The sequence below is a fragment of the Nannobrachium achirus genome (assembly GCF_963921795.1).
Source record: "Nannobrachium achirus genome assembly, chromosome: 9".
NCBI lineage: Eukaryota > Metazoa > Chordata > Actinopteri > Myctophiformes > Myctophidae > Nannobrachium > Nannobrachium achirus.
In genome coordinates this window covers 13,030,522-13,050,216 of record NC_137818.1, presented here as the reverse complement: position 1 = coordinate 13,050,216, position 19,695 = coordinate 13,030,522, and the positions used below count along the sequence as shown (strand labels likewise).

Below are 19,695 nucleotides of genomic sequence, written 5' to 3'. Positions count from 1 at the left end.
CAATAAGTATAGAATACTCGACCCCTAGGGGATCAACTGATAGGTTTAAGTGGTTAAAGCTAATACCACCTACTATGTCACTTCAAAACCGGAACACAAAATATGCATATCCAATCATCACAGACCAAACAGGCATGATTATCAGCATTGGTGTATGATGATTTCTATCAGCCAAACAGGCACCATTATCAGCATTGTGTTTGATCTATGATGATTTCTATCAGCCAAACAAATCAAACAAACAAACAAGTGTTTCCGATATTAACGACTTTCAAACTGGCATTCCTCTTAAAGGTGAAAGTTAAAATAAATAGCCGATCTCACAAGTCGCGTTGCAACGCCTCATGTGAGCTGGTAGATCGGCTATATTCGCTATTCATCGCGAGACCAAGCATATTGTAGGGCTTAAAACAGTTAACGGACATAATTCTTTTTAACCGTCTGTGATGCAGGATAAACATCAAAGGGCCCTCCATGACCCAACACTTCCAGTAAAGAAGAAGGGGAAAAAAACGTATATTCTATTTATGTACATTAATGAGCTGTTCGGGGGCTGATATCACCTCTCCTGGAGTATCGAATAACGGCTATGAGCTCATGTGTGTATGAATCCACCTCCCCCAACCAACCCAACCCAACCCAACACCCCACATCCAAAACCTTTTGTCTCCCCCTTCATGGCGGAGAAGATGATACCGTTTGGTATGAAAAAGAAAAGACCTGTGAGCCTACACAGACAGTCCTGTCTGGCTCCTCTCTCTCTCTTTCTCTCTCTGGCTTGCATCCGGAGCAGAATGCAGCTGTGCACAACGCATCCTGCTACCCAGGTGCGTCACAAGGGGGGCAAAAGTGGGACTGAGTTACTAGGGCCCAATGTGGAGGGGCCTGGAATTATTTTATACTTTAGCATATTGAAAAATGGCAGTTATACAAGCTCACAGTGCGGCACAGAGTGAGGCACTGCGAGCTTGTAGATCTGCTATCTTTTGAAAAGTCGTTTTTGCTTCTGGAACTAAATATTTTGAGATGGGGGTCCGTATCCAAATACATATAATTTTGGGGGTCCTTCACATGAAAATGTTTGATCACCACTGACATAGAAACAAAGGTTTTTGAAAAAACCTTCAAAGACTTGCACAAATTTTCACGATTTAAAAGGAAATAGCAGATATACAAGCTTGCAGCGCGGCACAGAGCTTGTATATCTGCTATTTTTCAATAGTTAAAGCACAAAATAATGCAGTGAATCCTTGTACCCAGGGCCCAGAATTTGGTGCGACACCCCTGCTGCTACCCAGGAGGCAGAGAGAGGGAGAGAGAGAGAGAGGGAGAGAGGAAGAGTTGAATAACTGATCTCAGTGCTAGAGGAGGACAGGAGCGGGACTCTCCTGTGTGTCCTCAAACCAGACGTTTGTGTACTACTGCTGAATAATAAATACAAAGAACTCTCGCACCCAAAACACCCCCGGTCAAATCCGGCTAACCTTAGAACGGTCTCAGCCACCAGGTATTGCTGAAGGTAGCCTCAGTGAAACTATGCCTATTTATTCCTAAACGAAACACTGTTAACTAAAACTATGCCTAAACCTAATTACTAACCATAACCTCAGTAAAACTATGCCCAAACCCAACCTTGTCCGTGAAAAAAAAAAAAAGATGGGGGCGAACGTGTTTTGCATAGCACCATAGCATTCCTATTTTTGGGGGCTAAACATTCTGCAAAAGTAGCATGATATACAACACATTGTGATCGGCTAATAGGGGCTTCGGTCAACAACTGAGTCAAAGTGGTTAAGAAGGGTTTAGTTCCTGACACAGCAGTGCCACAGAGGAAAAGTGGAACTTTTCATCTCGTCTACCCTTGATCTCTGCTCTACCAGGTGCTTTGTTTGTCTTAGGGCTCATAGCCGTTCCTGAAATAAGGTATTATTGCTCAGCATGACGGCTTACAACCGGTTTGAGGTGCATCTGTCAGAGTGTGTGTGTATGTGTGTGCGTGCGTGCGTGCGTGCGTGCGCGCATGTGTATTGTGTACAACGTGTTAACTCACTTTCCCCCTCTATCTTATCCGTTCCCCGGGTCCAGATAATGGTCCTGGTCTCCAGTTTGACCTGGAACGTCCTCCTCTCGGGGCGCTGGGACTTCTTGGAGTAGAAGAGCGTCAGCACCGTGCCCAGCTCCAGGTCCCTGTAGATGTTGTTCATCTCCGTGTCGTTCTCCATCCACGGGACGGGGCCGTTGGAGAAGGAGCCCGCCATGGTTCCAGCCATCATGCTGCAACTTCCCCTGTTTGTTTTCCCTTTCCTTTCAGAACAATTTGCTGCTCAGGCCAGAGCTAGACAGGGATTCCTGCACAGGAGAGGAGAGAGGGAGGGAAGGGGAGGGGGGATGAAAAAACAATCCCTTGTTGCAAGTCTTCTGTTGTGGCAATACTGCACACACAATGTAACGCCGGTGCAAAGTCTGCAGTTAAGGTGCTGTCTTAAGTCAGTGGTTCTATAACGCAGGGGTTCTCAACCTGTGGGCTGGGACCCCACCAAATTATTTTGGGGGGTCCCCAGATGATTAACTTAATGTGCAACATTGTTTTCTCACTAACCAACACACATTTTAAGTGTATAGAGTACCTCCAAAATGACAAATTAAACATTGGCCAAATTGTCAAATATTAGAGGCAGAAATTGTGAAAATAGGCGTTGTGAACATGTGATGACTAGCTGCCCCATATACCGGCCACCGAATGGTGACCGTGGCTTAAAGGAAAATTCCAGAATAAAACATATTAATCCTTAATCAGCCTTTTATCACGTCTGTACATACCTGGTATGATGGATTTTTATCATAGTCCTTCCAGTTTTTACTTCTCCTGGACTCCTCAGATCGCTCTCCCACAGCCAAAACGGCGGTAAATTGTGGTCCTCCAAAAGCGCTAATTTTCACCGCTGCAAAGTTACTTTTTTCTTCATAAATCTGCTAATTTATAGTTCCAAGAGAGCCAGTAATCCACTGTTTTATCGCGGGTTGAGGGAAATGGCCGTTGTTGACATGATCCCAATAGTACTCACAGAAGAAGAATGAAGTCTCGCGTCTCGCGTGATTACCGCGTTTCCTTTAGCTTTTTCTTTAGCGCAAAAGAAAGCTTTCTCCTGGAGTTATTACAGCCAGTATGTACACAACAAGGCATCGTGGTATATATATAAAAAATAAGAAAGCAGAAGAATATAATCTAGTTAGTCTATTGATCGCTAGAATCTAGTAATATGACTGAGAAGGATTCATAACAAAGCATTTTAACGGACTTCCTGTAGTCATAAGGTAATTCTATTACCTTTATTTATTTTATTTTTTCCTCAATACATTTCTTCGATTTTATTTATTATTTATTTATGGAATTACTTATAAAATAACTTTGACGTGTATTATTATTTGTAAACAATGTAGGCTACAATATAATCACAATATAATCGTATTTTCCTCAAGACATTCTGCAAAGCCTCACCAAATAAACTTTAGGTAAAAATTACCTCATGACCACAGAAACGTGTCTTTCATGAGGTACTTTTTACCTAACGTTTATTTGGTGAGGCATTGCAGAATGTCTTGAGGAAAATACGATTATTTTGTGATTATATTGTAGCCTACATTGTTTACAAATAATAATACACGTCAAAGTTATTTTATAAGTAATTCCATAAATAAATAATAAATAAAATCGAAGAAATGTATTGAGGAAAAAATAAAATAAATAAAGGTAATAGAATTACCTTATGACTACAGGAAGTCCGTTAAAATGCTTTGTTATGAATCCTTCTCAGTCATATTACTAGATTCTAGCGATCAATAGACTAACTAGATTATATTCTTCTGCTTTCTTATTTTTTATATATATACCACGATGCCTTGTTGTGTACATACTGGCTGTAATAACTCCAGGAGAAAGCTTTCTTTTGCGCTAAAGAAAAAGCTAAAGGAAACGCGGTAATCACGCGAGACGCGAGACTTCATTCTTCTTCTGTGAGTACTATTGGGATCATGTCAACAACGGCCATTTCCCTCAACCCGCGATAAAACAGTGGATTACTGGCTCTCTTGGAACTATAAATAGCAGATTTATGAAGAAAAAAGTAACTTTGCAGCGGTGAAAATTAGCGCTTTTGGAGGACCACAATTTACCGCCGTTTTGGCTGTGGGAGAGAGATCTGAGGAGTCCAGGAGAAGTAAAAACTGGAAGGACTATGATAAAAATCCATCATACCAGGTATGTACAGACGTGATAAAAGGCTGATTAAGGATTAATATGTTTTATTCTGGAATTTTCCTTTAACTGACTTAGACAATGACACACTGGACTGGCTTGCTAACACAGAGCTGAAGGTCTAAGGACATACGACAGAAGAAGTGAGCATGTAGATCGGCTATTTTCACAATAGAACCGTGTCATACAAAATGTAATGCCTAAACTCTTAGTGCTCGTCAGGGTAGGGGATCCACAGTTCAACTATGATTATTTTGGGGGTCGCGGACTGAAAAGGTTGACCACTGCTATAACGCTTAAGTTCAAGGGCCCCCGTAACTCTGAGGCTCCTTAGAACTCGTGCTAGATTCTAAGAGCCTTGGTACTTTCACGGAACCGGCGGAAATTTTACTTTTTAGGGTTCATTTTCAGTAGAAACACTACTGAACTGGTTCGATATTAGGCGGGAAAAATAATAATTTAACTAGTTCAACCACGGTGGAAAAGGGGCCTGAACCAATGAAACCAAAAGCACCCATAAGGTTCCATTTGTACAATCTCAACATTGGACAACTTGGACATTTGCCAAAAAATTGCAGATATTCTACACTGAGCTTGTAGATCAGCTATTTTTTGGCAAAGAGATTTGGTAGAGAGAGTGAAAAAAAGACTGTATCAAGTATGTTCTTTCCAGGTCTGTTTTATCAATTATAGAGGGTTTAAGTGGACCAGATATGCAGCTCAGCCAATAAAAGGTGAAATGATCCCAGTGCGTGGCAGAGGAGGATTTCAATATAAATTTAAATCTCCAAGATAAGATTATCGTGAGTGTTCTGTCAAGATAAACGATAATAACGATTATTGTCCCATCCCTAACACAGAGGTACTTAAAGGCATAGTATGTAACTTTACCCAGGGTTTACTTAACAAAACAATCAAAAATAAATATAAAACTTATTCTACACCAGCAGTTATCAGCCACTACAGCAGTGTGGTGGTGTTTTTTGATTTTGCCGTTTTCACTATTTGTTTTCGTAGCCCGAAAACGTCCTGTCTAACAAAACAAAGAAAGAAAACAACCAAAATACAGCAAGAGGGCATATGTGTTGTTTCTACAAGTAAACACCGCCGTGGTATACTCCAGTGGCTGATGACTGCTGGTATAGAGGGAAGTGGTAAAATTATCGATAATAATTTACAGTTTAATAAGTAATAAGTTACAAGCTTTTGCCTTTAATACTTAATTTTAACAAAGAAATATCATTACACAACCCCTTTAAAGTCACACTGTATGTTAAAGCAACAGTCTGCCCCAAGGTCTGATAGAATACATCAGCGCTACATGGTTAGTTTTTTTATAATAGTTTGACTTAAGTTAGCCAACAGTTCAGCTATGGTCCTCTCTCATCACTTGTTCTGATAGGTGATGTCATTGTCATACAACTGTCAGCTCTGCACAACTCAGCTGCACCCTATTGTTGAAAGGGAAATCTTTTCATAAAGAAAAGCTTCAAAATCAAGGACCCCCCATAACTCTGAGAGTGTACAAATGGAACCAAATGGACCCGTATGGGTCCATTTGTACGCTCTCAAGAGTTACAGACCTGTTATTAAAGGGTCCATTTCCCCACCCCATTTTCACACTTAAGACTTGTCTCTACCAAGAAAGGCCTGCTAAAACAAACCTGCTACACCAGGGGTCTTCAACGTTTTCCCCTTAGTTGAGAGAGATGAAGCAGGGACCCCCCACAACCTTGTCATAGATTCCATATCATTTCATTGTTTGACAGCACAATCATAATAAGTGTTTTTTGGGTTCATGTCAATTTGTGTTTTCAGACATTTAACCACTTGAACTCTACACCAAACCTATTTGCCCGAAAATAGCCGATCTACAAGCTCACTGAGATTGTAGATCTGCTATTTTTGGCTAAAGTTCTCTGAATCTGGTTAAGAATCTGGCTAAAAAGGAGATTATATTATTATTCTTTCTATCACACAAAGATTTGGAGGGCCCCCTGTAGTAACTCTGAGGACCCCCTAGGGGTCCCGGACCCCCTGTTGAAGACCATTGTGCTACACTACAATGTATCAAAGTTTCCCTTGGCTTAGATCTGTTCGATCCTGTTGTTCCTGTTGTTGTTGTTGTTGTTGTTGTTGTTGTTGTTGTTGTGTCACATTGAACACACAAGTGTTGCCGAAATGTAGGAACAGAGTGGATACAATGTAACAACTATTTCCAGGGGGTTTGTTTGGTAGTTCTAGCTATGAAAGAACAGAACAGGCCAAAAGGGGAAAGAATGGCTGATTATTCGACTAATTTATACAAAACTCCCCAGAAGAAGCAGCCAGGTAGTCAGTGGTGTAAAGTAACTAAGTATACATTTACTCAAGTAGGCCTACTGTACTTATAAGTACACATTTGAGATTATTTGTTTTACTTCACTATACTTTTTCCCACCACTGCTGCTATAGCTGAAAAACAACATTGTGACAAAACCTCCCCAGCAAGTTGCCAGGTAGTCAGGGCAGAAAGGAATACACATTTCTAGCCCCCAGACAGTGGTGTAAAGCAACTAAGTACATATAAGTACACCTTTGAGTTATTTGTACTTTACTTGAGTAATTCCAATTTCCAATACCTTTACTTCTAGTTCTCTACTTACATCTCAGATCCAAACATTGTACTTTTACTCCACTACATTTATTTGGAAACTTTTGGTTACTAGTTACTTTGCAGATGTAAATTATAATATATTATAAAACATACATAAACCACTTTAGCCCTATTTCATACTGTGGCTGATGCGGCGCGTTGTGAGCTTGTAGATCTGCTATCTTCAAACATTTTGGCCTACATTTTGATGCCAAAACTTTCATACTTTTATTCAAGTACATTTTGGATTCCAGACTTTTACTTGTTACAGAGCAGGCTATTCCTACATTGCAGTGTTGATACTTTAACTTAAGTAAAACAAAGAGTAGTAGCCTACTTTATCCACCTCTGTCAGGCAGTCAGGGCAGAATAAAGATCCATTTCTATCCCTCAGTGGTGTAAAGAAGTAACTAAGTAAGTAGGCTACATTCACTCAAGTACAAATTTGCTTTACTTTAGTGTTTATAACTTGAGAAATCTGCATAATGAGTAGGCTACTTTTTCTTTTGGTACTTTAGTCTTATGACGCAAATGCTTTTGTACTTTTTTACCCAAGTACATTTTGAATTCCGGACTTTTACTTGTAACGGTATGTTTACATTGCAGTATTTATACTTATTCTTCTAAAGTAAAAATGAGTACGTTTTCCACTGCTACTGACAAACAACATTGTGACAAAACAAAACCTCCCCAGCAGTTAGCCAGGTAGTCTAGGGCAGGAAAAGATCCATTTCTATCCCCCATACAGCAGCCCCCCACATGGCTGCTTAATGCCCGTTCTTTTCCTCCACCACCAGACCAGTCCAGTTCCCCTCGACTTCCCTCTCCTCTCTCTAAAACCACCACCACCTTCCAGTTCCTCCATGCTTTCCTTACCTTGGTCAAATAAGATCCAACGGGGACAACAACAACACGGCACAAACAACGCGTCGTCGCCGCAGAAATCTCGGCGACAGACAGACAGACACTGGCCCCGCACAGGACGAGCACATCTCCGGCCTCCGCAGACAGAACAACTCCTGGTGCTGCTATCCTGGTCCCTTTTCCCCAACAAAATGTCCCTTCTTTGGTTTGTTCCTCCTTATAATGTTATTATATCATCATCATGGTGGCCACCACCGGGCCGGCGGACCCCCTCCTGCCCCCAGCAGCAGTAAATATATTAGGCTACTCCAGTCTCCAGTCCCCGGGCCCCCCTCTCCTCTCTTCTTCTTGCCGTGAAAGATCTTATGATCCCCCCCGTGCGTGTTGTGGCCCCGCTGGCCGGCCTTGGCTTCGTGCTGCTGCCGCTACAGCAGCGGTTCATGGAGAGAGAACCGGAGAGCTAGGGCAGGAGAACCGTGGATGAGTCCGCAAGTTGAGCTCTGCTCTCCGGCTGTGTGTGTGTGTGTGTGTGTGTGTGTGTGTGTGTATGCTGCGGGCCCTTCCCTTCCCCCCACCCTGCCTGCCTGCCTACTAGACACTACAGTGGTGGGGAAAAGTAACTGAGTACTAGTACTGTACAATTTGGAGGTGTTTGTACCTAATATTGTACTGCTTGAGTATTTCCCAGAGGCGTCAATTGGGTATGGCAAGCTATGGCAGACCGGGAGTACTTCTTAAAATAAATTCATCATGTCTGTTAAGATATATGGCAACACCAGTCATGTTGCCATACCTTAGCTTTTGCTGAATTGACGCCACTGCACTGGTATTTCTAAATTTCAATACTTTCCAGTACAATTATTTGACGACTTTATTAGTTACTTAATTACTTTGTTTTTATGACTTTTAGTTGTTACAGAGTATTTCTACATTGCAGTATTGATACCTTTACATACGTAGATCATTTGAGATTTTGAGTACCTTTTCGACCACTGACTACCGACCCCTCATGGCCCCTTTAATCCTCGATCTCGCGAGAGACAAAAAGACCAGATCTTACAAGCTCACAACGTGTGGCGCTGTCATGGGCGCTGGATGCGTTGTGATGTTGTAGATCTGGTCTTTTTGGCGAGCGACACCGTGGTACCGCGAGGTATATGCGTGTGTTTTTAAAGACGCAGCTACATTGCTGTTCTTGTCAAAGTTGTCATACTAGTTAATTAACCGTTTCCTAGTTTCCTATGTGGCTAAACTATAGTGGCTAATTATTTGAGAAAAGTTATGTATATGATTATTTTTGTATTATTATATTATTACTAGTATTAATAATAACCCAGTCCGCACCGCCATTCCGTAAATAAAGTACGATAAACGCCGGCTGCTGCAAGACGTTGAAACGACGTCCATACGACGCCCTGCCATTTCGTAAATAAGGTACGATAAACGCCCGTTGCTGCAAGACGTTGAAACGACGTCCGTACGACGCCCTGCCATTTCGTAAATAAGGTACGATAAACGCCCGTTGCTGCAAGACGTTGAAACGACGTCCGTACGACGCCCTGCCATTTCGTAAATAAGGTACGATAAACGCCAGCTGCTGCAAGACGCTGAAACGACGTCCATACAACGTCCCGTGGACAGTATCACACTCAAATTGAAATCTGTTTCAAAGTTGTTGAATACTGAAAATGAATGAAGGTAGAATACATTCCTAAACTAAATCAATGATAGATTGCAAATATGTCCACAACTCATTTAGCTATAATATAATGAAACATGTCATAAACACGTACTTGCTACAATTTCTGATGAAACTGAACAAAGGAGTTGTTCTCTCATGTAGGCTACCTGTAGACAAGATGTAGCAATAAAGTAACTTTGAACCTTGAAAGTTCATGATGTAAAATCAATGACCCATTTTAGTCTTATTATTGGATAGTAATTACAGTATTTTCTGGACTATAAGGTGCACCTGACTATAAGGCGCACTGTCAATGAATGGTCTATTTTCAAACTGTTTTCATATATAAGGCGCACCTGACTATAAGGCGCACATAATAGACGCTACCGTTGCGTTAGGCATCCAACAGATGGAGCTGTGCTAAAGGGAATGTCAATGTCAATGAATGATCCATATATAAGGCGCACTGGACTATAAGGTGCACTGTCGTTTTTTGAGAAAATTAAAGGCTTTTAAGTGCGCCTTATAGTCCGGAAAATACGGTAGTAGAGGTTGTGTTAATTATGTTCATCACTTTAACGGGTAACGCCTGACACTGTGGTTCCCCTGTGACATCACAGTGATGTCAGATACTCAGAGCAGGGATCTACATATATGGGCATAAACAGGTGACATCACAGATGTTTAGGAAGACCTGGGGGAGACCGTTCAGAGGTCGCCGGATTTGATTCAGATTCACTTTATTCATCACTTACTGTAGATGCAATGGGTACATACCCTCTGAGTGACCTTTTTGGCGTGACCTTTTTGTTTTTCTTCATTTCATTCATTCATTTGACCCTGGGAGAGTGTGTTTTGGGGCAAAAGTTCTTGTATTCAAGTGTAAGTATCAAGTGTCAAAAATGAAGAAAATGAAGTAAAAAGTACCCAAGTCAGAAATGTACTTAAAACAGAGTAGTCAGTTACTTCCCACCACTGCACCCAGTAGGCTACCCAGTAGGTATCCTATAAATGGATACCTTAGTGAACCCATAACCATAGGCATATAACATTTTGCATACAACATGGACTGTTGCGTTTGCACAAGATTTGTCTTTTGCACAAGTGCTTATTTACGCCACGATGACATAAGACCCTATTACATAAAGATGTTAAACATTACCTTACCATTGCCGTCGTCCATACCAGGAATTGTTCACAATATACACACACTCACAGTCAAGTACAATAAGCGCATTCATTTAACAATGCACAGTGTTCTATCACTGTCAGTGCACCAAACCACAAGGTGCTCTCATTTCTTGCACCATAAAATATACTGGCCTATTTAGCTCATGTTCTCATCCATGTAGGTGCTTTATAAATGAGAAAGCAAACAAACAGGTTGAAACCTCACGTGTCCAAAACTGTTACATTTCAGGATTCGAATGAAATAATTGCAAAAGTGGGGGTACGATGGCGCAGTCGGTAGTGTTGTCACTGCTGTTGTATCCTATTGCTACTGACTCACCTGCCAGACCAGTGAGGAGCCCCCACCAGGAGGACATTGTAGGGCCTTTGTCCTACTCCTCCCGCCCAACACTCCCTGTCGACGGGTGCTGCCCCCAGGTGGTATGTGCAAAGAGCCCTCCTCCCCTGAACACCACGGTGGAATCAGAATCGGCTGCAGGATGAAATGACTGAGGGGGCAGTTGAAAATGGCGAGGGGGCACATCTCATTTGTATATATTAAAACAATATATATTTTGTTGCTGAGTGGAAACCTTGTATGTCCAATACCGTTGGTTTTGTATTTATCATTTTAAAAATGATTTAAACTAGTGAAAATAGCCGATCTGCAAGCACACGTGTGCTTGTAGATCTGATAATTTCACTTGTTTTGTGCTATAGTCTTGGAAGATAAAGCAGGGCTTTACTTTACGATAAAACGTAGAAATTTGAAACTCGGAGATACAAGGTTTCTGCCCGACAGTGACGATATAAAACTTAAACTGAGGGGGCAGGATTTGCAACTGAGGGTGAAAGGCCCCCTCTGGCACCCCCATGGCGCCGGGCCTGGGTGGATTCCAACCGACAAACCTCCATGGTGGCGAAGAAAGAAAATCCACAAACAAAACAGGACAAGATCAATGTTTTATTCTAAAAACTACAAAGCCCAAAAAGCAATTTAAGCAATGATGAAACGAACAAAAACAAAAAAAAAGGGTTTGTGCGTTAAAATGGTCTTCTTATGGCTACAAGTGTTCATGATAAAAGTTTAAGTTTGGCTGTGAGTTTCACATTTTCAAAAATAAAATAAAAAACTCAAGAGGACAACTTTCACCTCACTGACAGCAGTACAAAAAATAATCAGTATAATAATAATAACAATAATAATAATAGTAATAAATCACACACAATGACGGCTTTCTAATTTTCTTTTTGGCAAAACTCACCACACATATCTCTCACGTTACTTTGTCCTTTATTTTTCCGGAAGAACATTCTTTCATTAGGGGTCTGACAAGAAAAGTGTATTATTGTGATATCACCATTTCAAGTAACAAAGAGGAATGTTGTTCTTTTTAACCCATTTAGACCGTAGGCCGATTCTACAGACGCCTTAACCAATAGCATAGTACACTTTTTTTTTTATAGCAGATGTACAAGCTTGCAGAGCGGCACAAAGTGACGCGCTGTGAGCTTGTATATGTGCCATCTTTTAATAGCCAATGCTATAAAATCTAAAATTGCTTTCCTGGTCTTAATTGGGTTAAGAAATAAATTATGTTAAAAGTGACTAAAACACAAAGTTGCATATAAACACGAAGAGCCTTTCAGTCAACAGTGGCAAAACGGAAAACACTTTCTTTAACTTTTTTCTTTTTGCTATTTTTTACAAAACACGGAATAATAATATTCACCGGAAATGACAATAAATATATACATCCCTGAAATAAAACATTAAAATCAAACTATATAGATGGAGAAAGAAGGGAAGAAAGAAAGAAAAAACATTCTGTGTTTTAACCACTTTTAAAACCTTATAACTTCATTGACGGGGCGCTCCCCAGGGTTCTTTACTAGGTCCCTCTTCTTTTTTTCCATCCTGGGATCCAGACTGATTGCTATGTTCAGCGTTCTTTTGAGCTAAGCTCCGACATCTGGCTTTGTCCGTTTGTCCAAAGTATGTTGTACGCCCAGCGTCACGTGCCTACATGGCCTACAACTGGCCTACGTACATCTGGCCTACATCTTTGCACAAAGCGCCCACAGTTTGTTGTACCCACCGGGGTCACATTGGCCAAGCTTCGCGGGACGCTTAATGAAATTAACTCATCAATAGCACCGCTCACTTCACACTAGGTGTGATTTATCTTTTTCTCACTTCGCTTCGCAGTCTGGAAAGCCTCTTATATCCGTGCACAAACGGAAGAAAACGAACCGGAGCTTCTGATCAGTGTGCGTGTGTGTGTGGGGGGGACTCAAGTCACTTCCTGACTTAAGGCCTCCACAGACTAAAAGACTGCGTACAAACCGATTTCATCACATTTTCATCAGATCGTATGAGCATTTACACTACATAATCCTCTTTCTTGAAGATTATTGGGTCGTGTGTCCCGCTGTGCGAGTAGACTCTTTACACTACAAGACTTCTTCCCCGACACCCCTGTGGTGTCGGGGAGAGAGAGAGAGAGAGAGAGAGAGAGAGAGAGAGAGAGAGAGAGAGAGAGAGAGAGAGAGAGAGAGAGAGAGAGAGAGAGAGAGAGAGAGAGAGAGAGAGAGAGAGAGAGATAGATAGATAGATAGATAGATAGATAGATAGATAGATAGATAGATAGATAGATAGATAGATAGATAGATAGATAGATAGATAGATAGATAGATAGATAGATAGAGAGAGAGAGAGAGAGAGAGAGAGAGAGAGAGGGAGAGAGAGAGAGAGAGAGAGAGAGAGAGAGAGAGAGAGAGAGAGAGAGAGAGAGAGAGTGCTGCGTCTCTGTGTTCGCCTGTGATGATGATCCATGCTTCGGTGGATAGAAATCTCCTTTAGTAAAATCCATGAAAAGTACTGTAGGACACAACGGAAAACTACCACGACGTGACCGCAAGTTAATACTTGTGTGGTTATAACGACACGTTGAGGCACAGTTGTTTACAATGCGATGCTGCCAGCTGGGTTTTTTGGATGTCTTAAATGCGCAGGTTTTCAGCATTTCTTTTTTTGTGTCCTGACTCCATGATTTTCGCCTGAATCCGAAATGCTTCTATACTTTAGCTTTTAATTTCGCCAGCCATTTCACACTACGCAAGAAAAACTGCGCATCATGAGCGATTTTGGGCTGTTTATCGTCGAGGTCATTCATTCCTGAAATCCCACAACATTGTGCACAAAATTGGTTAGTCTGTGGAGGCCTTTAAGTAACGAGACTGAGTAACGAGAGGGAGAAAAAGTAGCGAATCAGTGTGGAAAGCTACCTTTTTCCTAGCCTCGTAAACCAGTCTCTTCCTGCCTTCATTCTGCAGATTCGAACAGAAGATGGGAGGAGTTTACTAGGCTACCCTTTTCCCCCCCATCTCTACACCAAAATCTCTTCACCGAAAATAGTCGATCCAAAAGCTTTGTACGTCACCGAATGTTCGGCCTATCACACCCTAGTATAGGGACGCTAGGGTTCAAAGTGGTTAATTTATTATTACATAAGCATAGTGCTAGGGTTGCCATTCATATTCACGTTGGCTCTATCATCAGGCTCATCACACTAGGATTTCCACAGGCTCGTTAATTCATCGTAATTATTATCTATCTTTCCTGACACACGCTCTCTCTCTCTCTCTCTCTCTCTCACGCACGCGTCGCCCCATTCATCTCCTTTCATAAAGAAGTGGCAATTCATTGATTTATGAATTTATTATTCTATTAGAATATAGAATTTATTTTCAATAAATCTTAATGGCTTACAAATTTGAGTACAGACATTGATTATTAACGGGTCAACGGTAATACTACAGTTTTTTAAAAGTAAGATTGATCGCGCGGGTCGTTAACTCTCACTCCAACAACATTAACACCACTAAATTCTTGCCGTGAGACGCCTGCCCGTCTTCTTGGCAGCGCGATCGATTGCTTCGTGTGTTTGTCCTATACATCGTCTCTGTCGGGTGGAAACCTCATATGTCCAAAACTGTTGCTTTTCAGGCTCGTCAAAAGTAGCAGATCTACAAGCTCAAGCTCGCGGAACTGCTACTTTTGTGTGACAATGCAGTATCATCAAGTAGTGTGTCAATTCACGAGGAGAAAAGAACCAAAGAAAAAGTTTAAATATGGAGTTAAGAGGTTTCTGCCCGACAGCGACAATATCCACGGTCGATCAGTATTTACAGCATCATAATTCTTCTGCTGTGTCTTTCCTATCTCCGGCTCACCCCACCCTCACCCTCCCACAAGATGGGACTCATACCCTCACCCTCCCACAAGATGGGACTCATTAACATAAACTACAAACATCTCTACGATCGAAGGCGTGGCTGGGTGGGTGGGTGGGGGTGAAACAACAACAACTAAAACGATTAGCGGTTGGTTCAGAACTCGTAGTCTTCTTCGGCCATGTCGATGGCCCAGGCGAACTTCTCCCTCTGGGTCTTGTTGTAGATCTTCTCGATGCTGATGTCGTACTTCTTGGACCTGGACGGGAGAGGAGAGGAGACAGGGATGGTTCAGTGAGGTGTGCTCCACACTGGGGTAGGGATGGGACGATATGAAAATTTCATGTCACGATTATTGTGACAAAAGAAACAGCGATTTAAGATATTATCGCGATAATCATAATATCCCCAACATCCATTATCTTGGGGCGGAACAACAACGTTGCACATTAAGCAAATCATCTGGGGAACATTCCGGGGATCCCCCTGGGGTTCCCCGACACAGAGGTTGAGAACCACTGCCTTTAGGCCCTGCGCCCAGGAGGCAAAAACACAGAGCATTCCAGCATCCATTGTAGGAGTAGGAGTAGGAGGTAGGAGGAGGCAGCAGCGCTCCATAAATAGCTGTGGGCCATGGGTTAGGGAGGGGAGGGGAGGGGAGGGCAGGGCTCCCTGTTCCAGCGGGCCGAGCCCTCCATTCATCAGCCACTGGCCAGTAATTTTAAAAGTATCAATACTGCAATGTAGAAATACTCTGTTACAAGTGTAAATGTCTGGAATTCAAAAGTGTAAAAAAGAGTAAAAGTTCAACAGCGTCAGGAGGACAGGTAACGCCTGACACTGTGGTTCCCTTGACACATCACTCTGACATCACAGGTGACCACAGTGATGTCAGATACTCAGACCAGGGATCTCCATATATGGGCTTAAACAGGTGACATCCCGGACATCCCGGTGATGTCAGATACTCAGACCAGGGATCTCCATATATGGGCATAAAAGGGATTGTATCCCAGATGATGCCGCCAAGACAGATGTCCAAGACAGAGCTTTTGCCCTTAGGCGTCTTGCTGATAATAATAATCAAAATCTACAAAGTAACTAGTAACTGAAGGCCTGTCCATAGTCTCTCTGAAACCAAACTTTCCATCAGAGAGTTGTGACTTTCCGACATGCATCTTTCCGAACTCATATTCAGTGTAGTGCTTTTCAGAAGTCACAAGTGAGTAGTGACGTCATTTTGTAGTTGAACCGGACCTTTCCTACGAAGGCCTTACGTTTTCAAATAATTGCAAGTGGAGTAAAAAGCACCATATTTGCCTCTGAGATGTTAATGGAGTAGATTAAGTAAAAGCATTTGAAAATTGGAAATACTCCAGCAAAAGTTAAAAATACCTCACACCTGTACTCAAGTGCAGTTGCAGTACTTGCAGAAGTATTTGATTACATATTTACTTTCCAGCCCTGCATTCATTCAGCCCATGGAGGACATCATCTCCACACCCAGCCTTCCCACAGTGGAGGAGGAAGGAGAGCATTGTGTGAGCAGATGCTCACCCAGCTCCAAAAACAAACGCCATTGTTCCTCCTCACACTTTTTCCCTCCTCTTCATAATTTGACTTGGTGAGCCGGGCCCGTTACGTTTTGGGGTTATGTTATTTTGGCGTCCCCAGCATTTCCTGCCTTTCTGTCAGCATTAGTATATCATTTATGCAGAACGTTCTCCTTCATCTCTTTTGGGTGTCTCAGTTGGTGGAGCGCTCGCCTTTGGACAACAAGGTCATGGGTTCGATCCCGGGCGCCGCCAACTCACGTATGAGTTGAGTAGCACGGCTTGGATGCGGCAAGCAATCCGTCTCCCAGGGTTCTAGCACATTGTAACGGGGGACAGACTCCCACACTATCAGCAATAATATTAACCGACACAATACAAGATAATCTGAGCATTTAACAACCCTCCCGAGTATTGGGGAAGCTGCGTCTAGATCGGGGGCAAATCACGGGCATAAATATCGTCTAGTGTGAGGGTTCAAAGATCCAATCTTAACCCTGCCGAAATGCTTGCAGGACACACACACACACACCCTCGTCCCAATGTTTAAATCTGCTTCCGCCTGTGATCACTTAAGCTGAGATAACGTCAGGTCCTTGCCCCTCCGGGCCCGATCATCTAAATAGAATCTTGTCATTTGCACCCCCCGATTTTTTTAATTGTGTAGTGTGTGGATGGTTAGATTATCTGGTTAGATTATCTGGCATCCTGTAGTCTGTGATGCTACCAGATTTCAATGCCCTGATTATCCTCTCCCGGCCTACTACTGCCTAGCTCCGACTGTGGTACGTACGCACGCACACCAATCAATCAAGTAGGTGGTTTACTCATTTTCACTCTTTCCCTTGTTTAGCACCACCTACAGGTTAAGGTATGACCAATTGTGTCAATTTACGGTTATCTATTCATCATGTGTGTACCAGTAAACAACTCTCTAGTGACCATGGAAACAACATGGCACCCCGTGTTGTTCTGTTCTGCCAGGAAACTCACACCTTCACACGTTCACACTTTCCCCGTTGTGCAGACAGAGGTGTGAAGGTAAGACACCACCGCTCCCATGGCCACTAGAGAGTACGTTTACTGGTACAATGCCTAATAAAGTAACAATAATTGATACTTTTCAATGCAGTTTTTGCTTTATTGAGCCTTACACATGCACATACTGTACTACTACTGATTATCGGAGTACCGTCGTCGTCCTACATAACACTACCTCTGGGGGAGAAATGCATACCGATTGACATGCATTCACAATGTAATAGTTCATGAACGTTTTGGTGCAATAGCAGGATATTGCTTGTTTACATGTTAGTGCCCTAAGAAGGGGCCATACAGCTATACTCAACTTGCCTGGCCCCGACCCTTTATGATTGTATTATTATACACATATTTATTTTTTCATGATAGATGAAGTACTCTTGTCTATTCTAGTTATGTGTTTTTTTTCCCCTGGCATAAAACCTTTTCAGATGGGGGTCTGAGACCAAATATATTAATTTGGGGGTCCTTGACACAAAAGAGTTTGAGAACCATTATGCTAATGGACAATAACATCATCGTGATGTAAAAGGTTGCCATGCTACAAAGATGACAATACAACCATGATGATGTAGAACAGTAGTTTTCAAACTTTTTCATGTCATGGCCCATGATTTATTTGGCATTTGAGCCACAGACCACCATTTGATGAGATTTAGCCTCTCAGACCCAAAACCTTAGAATATTTTGTTATCGTAAGAGTTAAAGAACTATAAGGGTCCATTTGGTTACCAACTCCCCATCATCTAGCTGGGGACCACCTGGAACCCCCCTAAAGGACCCCTGGGGGTCCCCGGAGCACTGGTTGAAAACCACAGATGTGAAACATTACCATGCTACAGAGATGCGTGGGTCCAGGTAGTTGAGCTTGGAGGTTCCCAGGGCGATCTGCTTGTTCTCCTCCCTGTCGGTGGCCTGCATCTGCAGCTTCATCAGCTGCTCCTCTATCCTCTGCACCGCCTTCCGCTTCACCTCTACAGTCCTGAAACATCACAGAACACATATGAACATCCATTTGGTTCCATTTGCATACACTCCCAGAGTTAAATCAAATGAACATGAAGGATTCCAAATGTGGATTTTAACTGTGTACATGCATACTAATGGCCAAATTATAACTAATGCACAGAGCCCAAGAGTAAAAAAAAAAGAAAAAAGAAAAACAAACTCAGAGTCCCGTTCCCGACGATCTTTACTGTATGTCTCTCCCCATCTCTCTCTCAATGTTTTCCTGTCAATCTTCACCTATACTCTATAAATAAAATTAAGAAAAGACCCTAAAAAGTAATACAGTATATAGAAAAGAAGAGACAAAAAAGGATTTGGGGTAATTCAGAACCAAAAAAATGGATTGGCGTCACCTTAATATCCAATCCAATTTACAAGTGCAACCCCTAAGAGTAGATAAACATTGACAGGCAGGCACGTGGATACATAGAGATCTCTATTGACCAAACTGTGGGACAGACGTGTCTAAATGTGTGAGTGGAGGAGTTGTGTGTGAGGCCTTACTTTTTGCTCCTGTCATCGTGAGAAGCCTTGTGATCGGCCTTGGCAGCTTTCACCTGCTTCCTGGCTGCAGACAGCTGGCTCTGTTTCTCATCGATCTGCAGATCACCATGGAGTACAAAGCTTATGAACAACATTAAGCTACGAGCGCCTCATTTCTAATTACAACAGTTAATCAAACAAATCAAATAATCGAATAAAGGTATGGCAAGTGATTTTTTTGGTTAAAACAAACCTTTTTTTTTTTCTTCAAAATTTGTAGATTTACATACAAACATGCATACAGAGATTCCTGGAAGGCAGATAGATGTGGAAAGGGAGTGTACTACTGTATATGTTGTACTGCTGGGAGGAAAAAAACTATTTACTATTTTAAGTTTGCCAGTATGTTGTTGAGCGTCAATCAATGCCATCAACATCACTTATATACAGCAGGGGTCTTCAACAGGGGGTCCGGGACCCCTAGGGGGTTACTACAAGTTACTACAGGGGGTCCTACAAATCTTTATGTGATAGAAACCTTTTTCTCCTTTTTTATTATTAACCACTTGAACCCTAGTGTCCATATTCTGAGAACTTTAGCCAAACATAACAGATCTAGAAGCTCACAACGCCTTGCGCTGCGAGGCGTTGTGAGCTTGTAGGTCGGCTATTTTCAGCAAAGAGGTTTGGTGTAGAGGGGAAAAAAGAGCACACTAAGTACAAGTGAATGGTCAAGTTTATTAAATTTGACGGTTCAAGTGGTTAAATA

The 19,695-nt window shown here is 42.1% G+C and overlaps 3 protein-coding genes across 3 annotated transcripts in view; all 3 read right to left on the bottom strand.

The window, feature by feature from the left end:
* The window catches only part of plcg1 (phospholipase C, gamma 1), a 70,882-nt gene extending 62,955 nt beyond the window's left edge, over positions 1 to 7,927 (bottom strand). Inside the window, exons 1-2 of the mRNA XM_080733871.1 lie at positions 7,767 to 7,927; positions 2,051 to 2,349 (exon numbers count right to left, since the gene is read on the bottom strand). Of these exons, the coding sequence (XP_080589997.1) occupies positions 2,051 to 2,273 (223 nt within the window). The 5' untranslated portion in view covers positions 2,274 to 2,349; positions 7,767 to 7,927. The remainder of the gene's footprint in view (positions 1 to 2,050; positions 2,350 to 7,766) is intronic.
* LOC308290648 (deoxynucleoside triphosphate triphosphohydrolase SAMHD1-like) overlaps positions 1 to 19,695 on the bottom strand; it is a gene marked incomplete at its 3' end in the record, with an annotated part of 439,146 nt that overhangs the window by 187,990 nt on the left and 231,461 nt on the right. The window lies entirely within an intron of this gene.
* The window catches only part of top1b (DNA topoisomerase Ib), a gene marked incomplete at both ends in the record, with an annotated part of 43,361 nt that continues 38,663 nt past the window's right edge, over positions 14,998 to 19,695 (bottom strand). The window contains 3 exons of the mRNA XM_080733189.1: positions 14,998 to 15,100; positions 18,268 to 18,417; positions 18,948 to 19,042. Coding sequence (XP_080589315.1) covers positions 14,998 to 15,100; positions 18,268 to 18,417; positions 18,948 to 19,042 — 348 coding nt within the window. The remainder of the gene's footprint in view (positions 15,101 to 18,267; positions 18,418 to 18,947; positions 19,043 to 19,695) is intronic.